The sequence below is a fragment of the Scomber japonicus genome, chromosome 13 (assembly GCF_027409825.1).
Source record: "Scomber japonicus isolate fScoJap1 chromosome 13, fScoJap1.pri, whole genome shotgun sequence".
Classification (NCBI taxonomy): domain Eukaryota; kingdom Metazoa; phylum Chordata; class Actinopteri; order Scombriformes; family Scombridae; genus Scomber; species Scomber japonicus.
The window spans coordinates 24923847-24932771 of NC_070590.1; the positions used below are offsets into that span (position 1 = coordinate 24923847).

The 8925-nt window shown below is 38.2% G+C and overlaps 1 protein-coding gene across 2 annotated transcripts; it reads right to left on the reverse strand.

The window, feature by feature from the left end:
• Window positions 1-201: 201 nt before the first annotated feature.
• ruvbl2 (RuvB-like AAA ATPase 2) lies at window positions 202-8497 on the reverse strand. 2 transcript variants are annotated; one of them, XM_053331513.1, is made up of 14 exons: window positions 8349-8497; window positions 4970-5024; window positions 4747-4802; window positions 4331-4472; window positions 4038-4167; window positions 3887-3953; window positions 3485-3591; window positions 3295-3388; window positions 2760-2978; window positions 2179-2297; window positions 1814-1933; window positions 1577-1706; window positions 1311-1425; window positions 202-594 (listed from the first exon to the last, which is right to left on the reverse strand). In XM_053331513.1, the coding sequence occupies exons 2-14, from the start codon at window positions 5022-5024 to the stop codon at window positions 569-571; spliced, it is 1380 nt and encodes a 459-aa protein (XP_053187488.1). In that variant the 5' UTR covers window positions 8349-8497; the 3' UTR covers window positions 202-568. The 2 variants fall into 2 exon arrangements, with proteins under 2 accessions (XP_053187488.1, XP_053187486.1); XM_053331511.1 differs by lacking the exon at window positions 8349-8497 and adding an exon at window positions 6914-6954.
• Between the last annotated feature and the right edge of the window lie 428 nt (window positions 8498-8925).

Genomic DNA, 8925 nt, shown 5'->3' on the forward strand with positions numbered 1-8925 from the left:
AATTAGGAAGGGATCGTTTCATTGCCAAGACAATAGTCAGGGGTTGATTTAAGGTGAGTATGATAAGAACCTCAACTAAGTGAGGTTGTTTGAACTAGTTTGGCTTGGCGAATTATGCATAGTTGCATAAAAGCATGTTCCAATTAATATTTGGTAGAAATAAAGACTGAGTGAAAAAGAAAAAAGCAAAAGAACAGAGTGTGCTTATAAAAGCCTGTTTAATCATTTTCATAAAAATAAACCATGTAAAGATAACTCAACAAAAAAAAAAAGCAAAAAAGGAATGGATATTCCTACCACAAGGCCTCAGTGATGAACAGTTTTACAGCAAATTGAGAAAAAAGGAACATTTCAGAAAATAAATTGTAATTGAAACAATGTAGAGATTAAGATGAACAATGAAACAATGAAGGGAAATTAGGTGAATTTTTCACATTTGAATTATATCTTAAATCTAATTTGGGTTTTCTGAAATCAAATTTAAGTAACAGCCAATTCTGAACTGACTTGAACTGCAGAGGAGGATCGACAACATAAAAACTTCACAGTTAGAAAACAGTCATCTTCATTATGAGGTATCCATTGAAGCTGTTTCTGAAACACAAGAACAGATTTATCTTCCTTATTCATTGGGTAATGTAGAAGTCATATATTTTGCTTAGAAAAATCACTTGTCTTCTTTTTTTTTAAAAAGCACAAATCAGTGTATTACATAATAAGGCATTTTATTTTTATTGACATGATGAGAATGTTGAGCCTACGAATGCAGTTGGATTTTTGTTCTTTTTCAGTTGATATTTTAATTAGTATCTTTCTTCTCTGCTATGCTATGACTCTACCAAACAAACAAAACTATGGAGAGCAGTTTTGCTAAGTCTGTCAACACTGAAATCTTCTAATGACTGTGGTAGATTACAGCACATTTACACAAAAAGGACTGGCGTGCTTACCTCACACTCTTAAGTAATGGGTGCTGACCCAAAAAAAAAATCCCACAGATAACAAATGGAGTGTCAGCACTCAAAGATATAGTATATCACTTATTTAATGATGCACTGCAGCAATAAAACAGACACATTTCTTCCTCAGTGTTACTGTCAGTAATGCTGCTAAAGCCTAGAGCTGAAACTTATCTGTGAGTGCTGATGATGTTATTTTGGGAGCACAGCACGTGCAGCAGGGTGAGAACCTGTTCCAGCATTTTGATGCATTGTTTTACTTTGATTGAACCTGATTTGTTGGTCTGTGGGATACAACAGCAGAGGAATTCTGCCACTACCATAGACACACAGGATAGACAGCAAACTCACGTGTTTCATTGAAGAGGAAGGAATCCTGATACTCCTTCATGTACTGAGAGGATCTGGCCTCATCCAGGAAAAGAGAGTAAACCCTCTTAATGTCCTCCACCTGAACTTCTGTCCCCTGAAGAAGCCAAAACACACACGACCTCTGAGTACTGAACACTCTCTATACACTGAGGCTACAGAAAATCATTTTTAAACTACTGAAAAACTTATTTTAAACTTGTGTCACAGCTGCAGCAACAGTATCTGCTCGTTAACACTGTGCTTACCTTGCGTTTGCGACACACTAAGCCAGCAGTGCTGATCAGCTGGATAGCGTAGCGTAGCGACGTCTCCATGCCGATGCGGGTCAGAACCGTGTGAGCCTCCTCGCTCAGCTCCACGTCCTCCTCCTCACATCTAAAATTAAAATGTCACAGGATCACTTCACAGCACGGGAAGGAGAGGAGAAATATTTGTTGACATGGGATTGTTGGGAATGTTTGCTGATGGACGCAGATCTTTACCGGATCTTGAGGATCTGCCTTGTTTCTTTTTCGGTGTAAGGGGAGGTGGTGATGATGAGCAGTCGATCCAGTAGATCGATGGGGATGCCATGAGGGCTCTGATAGTTTGTGCCGCGGATACTGAAAGAAAAAAACAGAAGAGTGAATATTCAGTGTAGTACATTCAATACTCATAGTGACACATCATATATGGTATGATTTATTTGACTACATTTTTGATCATTTCATTATTTGATTTTTGATGTGTTAAGTAGGCAAATTGTAAAAAATTTAAATCCCCTATTACCAGACATTAAAAATTCCATTATTAGTATATTCCTAGATGAGATGAGATAAATGTTAAAATGTTAAGATATAAACAGTACCGAGTGATGCCTCTGTTGGTGGCCATAATGAGAACAGGGGACAAGTCACTCTCCAGAGCACGGTTCAGGAAGGAAAAGCACTCCATGTCCAACATATGAACTTCATCAATAAATAACACCTGAAACCACAAACATAGAAAAACAGTCATGTAAAAGCACTAATACGTAGTGGTGTGAATCTTCACTGTCCTCATGATTCAATTGCAATTCACCTGTTAACAATTCATTATAATGCATCTCAACGTATCACATCCTCATTTCTCTATATTACTGCAAGGCTAGTTTTTCCATCAACTGATACATGAAGATAAACATGAACTCCTTTTTTTATCTAAAAAGTGCTTTAAAGAATCTGAATGTCAACATTACACATACATTGTAAAAATACATTTCTTCACATTAAAATAAGTTGTTAACCAAAAAAGTAAATAGTATAGACCTAGTATGGGTGAATCTCACCTGCCTGTATGAGAGTAACATACTGAGGGCGGACTGCTCCACTGTGTTATTAACATCACGTCTCCAGCAGTGCAGAGCAATACACTCACAATACACTCACACTCACACAGAGTTGAACTTACCCCTGGTATGATCTCAGCCTTGCCTTCTTCCCTCCACTCACACACTTTGGCATTAATCTGCTCGCGGACTTCCGACTTGATCTCTCCGGTGTCTCCGGAGAACAGAGCCAGGAAGCCTTGTGTGCGGCTGTTGATGACGTCGATCTCGTGGAGGGACACTGTATGGACCACTTCCTTCCTCTTCTGCAGCTCTCCCTCTGGACACTGTACGAACTGTGTCTACAAGGATGATACACTTGTTTGAAAAATCAGCTGTTGGTAAAGTAAGCTATAACAACCAAGGCAAGCAAAGAATCTGAGAGACAGACAAATATCTTGGTCCCTTTTTACCAAAAAGAGCCATTTTGGGCTTGAAATGTTGTACTAATATTATTGTAATAAAAGAAAAAAATTGTAATGCGTTGTAAATGTTTTGGATTAAATATTGATCCTTCTAATCATATAACAGCACTGTTTGCACTGAAAGTCATTTTAAAATATATATATATATATATATATATATATATATATTTATTTATTTTTAAATAGAGGATACCTGAGCTCCCATGGCATCATAGTCTCTGGCTCTGGTGAAGGAGCGGCCCAACTTGCTGATCTTTCCGGTGGCTTTGTCAATGGTAATAACATCACTGGGAGAAAACAAAGAGAAAGACAGGTGAGATTGAAGCTTTGACACACAAACATAAACCATATATGTATACATATATAAACAAAGATGAACTTACCCTGCTTGAACTTTCTCTTTACTAAGACTGTCAATCATCTTGTTACCCAGGTCATATATTGTCTCCATCTCAGTGGTCTTCAGAGTCAGCTTGCCCACCTTGGCACCCTGATAGACAAAGTTAAATAAGCTATAAAAGGTTTGTCTTGTGTGCTGTTTACACTGTAAAAGCAAAGTATCTTTCCATTGATAATACAGCCTTAGGGCTCAAGTGGAATAAAGCAAAGTTTGCATTCAGAGATGTCGCCCCCCAAATATTTATACATCAAATGCATAAAGACTGCTCTCTCACAACACAAATAGTGTGTTCTATAAAATATTTCCCAGAGCAAACATAAAGAATGGGTCTGTTAGACAATAAATTAAGGGTGCTCTTGCAGCTGATTGAGTGTAAGCAGCCTACCGTTCCAGTAGCTGGTCTATCAATCTGGATTTCCACCACTTCTCCTTCAATAATCTCTGTCTCTTCTCTGCAAAAGAAAGCCAACCATCAATAACAATTCATTTCCAACAATGACAGTAACAAACACATATCATTGTGTTTGTTCACTCACTTGATCCTCACTCCGATGGCTTTTCTAAAAGCTTGGCTGAGTGCCTCGGTCTTGCTCATCTCCAGAGAGAAGATTTCACTACCGGCCAATGCTGTGAAGGGTGTGTCAGGGCCCAGAGACTGGGCGATACCTGCATGAAAAGCAAAGTCTCAGCTGAACCTTTATTCGTTTAGTAAATATAGGAACAGGATCTCTTGTAATAATGAAAATATAACTTTTGTCAATTACATCACCTCCAGGGGAGATTGATGAAATGATAGTGTGTTTTGGAAAGCCTCCAATGTGGCCCTTACCCATAGCGATGGCAGTCTTTCCTGTGCCAGGTTGGCCGGCGATCAGTACAGCTCTGCCAGCAATATGGCCGTCTTTGATCATCTCCAGAATGACCCCTGCTGCCCGACGGGAGGCCAGCTGGCCAACCATCCCCTGAGACACCTGCAGGGGAACACAAACAGGTACCCTTGAACCCAAATTCAACAAATATTAATGCAGAGCTGAACCTCCAGCATGCTGAGCAGCTCAACATAAGAGACAGATGTGTTGTATGCTGTCTCTGTATACTGTAATCCTTTTTGAAGATAGCTGAAAACATCAACAATCATTTGACAGGATTTATGACAGAGAAAGGCAGGACATCAGTTCCGTACAAGGTTATATTATTTGAAATGTTTTTGCAGCTACAGTCTATGAATTGAAGTCTTAACGCTACCTGTCTTGGTTCCAAAGCATCATCCAAGCCAAGGCCACGAATGTGAGAATGTGCACCTAAAGATTAAAATAAACACATTAGAAGTGACCACATTTGAACACAAGGTACCTCTTGCATCATGTACATCAAGCTTATCTACAATAAAACAGACATAGGACTCATTAACATGCATTTGAACAAAGAGCTGAATCGAGAGGGTCCCAGTGTAAACATGGATTCTTACCAATTCTCTCAATCCGTGTGATGTCACGAACCTCTGGGACCTTTGTAGCCGCCATCTGTAAAAAGTCAGAAGACAGATATGCCTTTAATATCAATATAACAGCTCTTATTAATGGCAATAGACGCCTCTCTGAGCTAAGGGGGGCGCTGTTGGAAACTAATGGAATCAGGATACAATTACAGAATGGGCAAAATCTCATTACCAAGTATTTGTGACTGCCCCAACAGACACAAATATTTGCATAAACTAGCAGGCTTTCTGACCTTTGTGGGACTTTGATTTTTAAAAATATGGATGGGATAGGGTCATGCAGGCCTTGCAACTGAAGGGTGAGTGCACCTAGTGTCAAGCCACAGCCAGGAGTCAACAATGGGTGTGTTTCAGCGGGGCAGAGAAATGCTCTACATGCTGAGCTGATAGCAGCTTGAAAACATTTTTCTTATGATTGTATAAGGTACTGCGTGCATACCACTCCACTTCAGTCCATATCTCATTCAAATTCATAGTGTATACTGTATCCTGCGCTGTGTAGATGTATATAGATTTGATTTTATACTTAACTGTACATATCCTGTTAAAACACACACATATAGTTTACGCACACCCAAATTTATATTTGTATTTACACTTCAATTTATTCAGTTTTTGTCCATTTCAAAACTGCATGCATTATAATATGACAAAATACAATATGCAGGTAGCACATAGTCCGTCCCCACTACACACAAGTAATTTACAGTCCCTATCTCTCTAATACTTGGCAAATAAATCTGATTTTGAGAATTGATTGATTCAAGTTGGACATATTTTGTTCACTAAAAGATTTTCAGTCAATTTTCTGAAATATTGAGACTTTCGGTGTCTGTGTAACATTACTCTTAGTTTATTTGCACATAAAAAAGAAAAGAAAATACATAATACAAAAAAATAATAGTAATACATGCAGATTTGTTGAGATTAGGACGTAAAACAATAACTAACAAAAAATAAATGTGCAGGAGGAGCCAACAAAACCCATCAGAGCGTGTCAGGTGGCCCTCCTATTGTGAAACATACAACCTAAAAACTTAAGAATAAAGCAATACAGACAAGTGCATACAAAAGCTGAACAAAAACAAAAACATTAAAAAATAAAACTGAAGTGTGTAAGAAAGGTGACAATTTACCAACACATAGAATATGATAGTGAGGGGGGTTATGCAGTTGCATTACTTAATTGATCCAGCAAGAAGAGTATAATTAATTTCTTAAATGATTTTAGACTGGTGGAATTTCTAATGTGATCTGGTAAACGATTCCAACAGACAGGACCTCTGTATCTAACTGAAAATCTAGAAAAAGTTGTCTTGGGAAAGGTATCTTAGATGAGAGCTGCTTCCTTGTACACTTTCCACGTCTGTTGATAGATGAGTGCATCTCGTATTAAAAAATGGTTTCCTTTTATAATATGAAAAGTACTCATGTGTCCGGTTTCAGTGTTCATATTAAGTTAGTTAACAAAACTTGTACACATGAATTTAATTACAGAGTGTGTCTGTCCAGTCGGTTGTCATAGTGACCGTTGCAACGCATGCCACAACACGAGAGAAAAAGAGCGATAGCATTAGCCAACTTAGTGTGTTTTATTTTCACTATTTGTGTTTTATAACACAACACACATCTCAGAGGTCGGTTATACAATCTTGAGTCAAATGGCATGCCACAACGTTCCCCTACTATCTTCTCGACAGGGCTAGCACAGCGAAATACCATGCTAACACCAGCTAACGTCATGTTAGCGAGCTAGCCGGCTAGGTTAGCTCCATTCATTGGTTAACGTCTGTAATATTGTCACACCCGATGAAGGTAGATAGATAGACAGATAACACGCATGCTGTGGTATCAGGGTGTGAAAACAGAAGGTCTAAAATAGTGTAAACATGTATCGTATGAATCTAAACTCACCTGTGCAGCCACACTTGTGAAAATGTGAGAATGCGGCGCTTCTTTCTGGACGTGCGCAGGGTAAATATGTCCGACGGGAAACAAGTCATTCTTTTTCTATGTGTATGCTTAGGTTGACTGCCCTCTATAGACACGGTGGTGAAGAATGATCAAATAGCAACATTATGACCTGTTTATTAAAAGACAGGCAAGTTCATAAGGTAGTGATTGAAACCTGAAGATATGGTGAGGGATTGCCCGTTTTTTTTACGTTTTGAAACGATTACACGCTTGGGCTTGGTCCATATACCCACATGGTGTCCTGAAGAACGATATTTAAATATTCCCTCGAGACATGTTTTAAGATGTATATAGCATAAAATACTCCACTTTGAATAATACGTCTAATATGTATTTACCATAAATATATATATCATATATGATACGTTTGTAAATTGAATATTGGACCAGATTTGGCTGCAAACTGTGATGTTTGTGATGTGACAAATCATGTTGACAGTCTTGGCCCTGTAATTTAGATATTCAGTGAACACAGGAAAACTTTCCACTTTTGGCAGATACATGTGAACATACATCATTCTGCACAGTGAGGCTGATGTATGGTGTAGAAACAAGAAGAAAAGCACATTTTTGAGTGAGGGGAACTTTAGTCATTCAATGATTTTTACAAATGACTCTCAAATAGCTCCCTTTGTCCTACCAAAAAGACTAAGATCAAGGTACTTAAAAGCTGAATACAACCTGGCCTTGAATACACAGACATTTACATGAAACTTACGTAAAATGACACAATGTGGATCTTACAAAACAAACGTGGACAAAGTATGAAAATACAGTAGCTATGATGAATTTGTTCAGGGAGGTAGCCTGTGACATATTGTTTGAAGTAACCGATCCCACAATGACAGAATGGTCTGTGTTTGCAAAGTCAACACCGTAGGTAAGCTGGAGCAGTATTGTCTAGCCAGTGAACATATTTTCTACCATTTATTGACATGCATACTTACAGACAGACTGATTCAGGTTCTTCAACAACAGATCATCTCTGACTCGAGAAGCTTTCCCCAGAATGAGGTGATCAGTGACAGATGACAGCTTTGGTGCTTCATATATTTCTCCACTAGAGGTAGCACAGCTCACAAGGGATTTTACAGGTTTAGGAATCTCTGTGCAAAGCAGCTACACAGGCCAAAGTTGCAACAAAGTGACACTGATAACTGTACACCAGATAAACATAGACAATAATAGAGCCCTAATCAGCGGTTGGCCTAACCTCTGACTTTTTATATGCTGCTTGTCACTAGTTTTCCATGAGTAAAATAGCAGGATTAACAAATAATAATAATATTATAATATCCCTATCCTATAGATACGCTTTTGGTCAAATGCATGATCAATGATTTGTATAAACCATGCAGAAACTTACAACACAAACCTTTTAGAGGATCTCATTTGAAGAGACAAGGTCCAAAATATAAGCAGCATCAGGGAGTCCCATTACAACTAAAATACCTAATCCCTCAAATATGTGGTCAAAGTCTGAAGTCTGGAGTCTTTAACACAACCCTTTGAGTGAAATATAACATTTTTTTTCAGTCTGGTCTGCTTGTTTAACGAAATTGTGAGAAGAATGTTGTAATATCAGAAAACAAGAGGATGCAGTATCACTGAACAATGGAAAACCCCTCCCTCAGACCGTAACCTCAAATTCTGGGGGATTTTTCATATCCTCTCTTCACTAGAAATCCCTTAAGGCTGCAGATTCCACAAACTCACTTCACTCAAACATGACAAATGAAGGTCACTGAAAGGTCTTTTATTCCAATCATTTTTTACTAGTGAAGGTTTTTTTATGTGTGTCATTGGTTTGGTTGTTCTCTTGTTTAGCTAAGTGAGCTGACAGTAACTTTGACTCATAAACAGCAACCAAAGCAGTAAGTAAATCATGGTGAAAAGAATCAGATATGATAAGTCTAGAAAGATGTTCGTGACAAAATGCACGTATCAAAGTC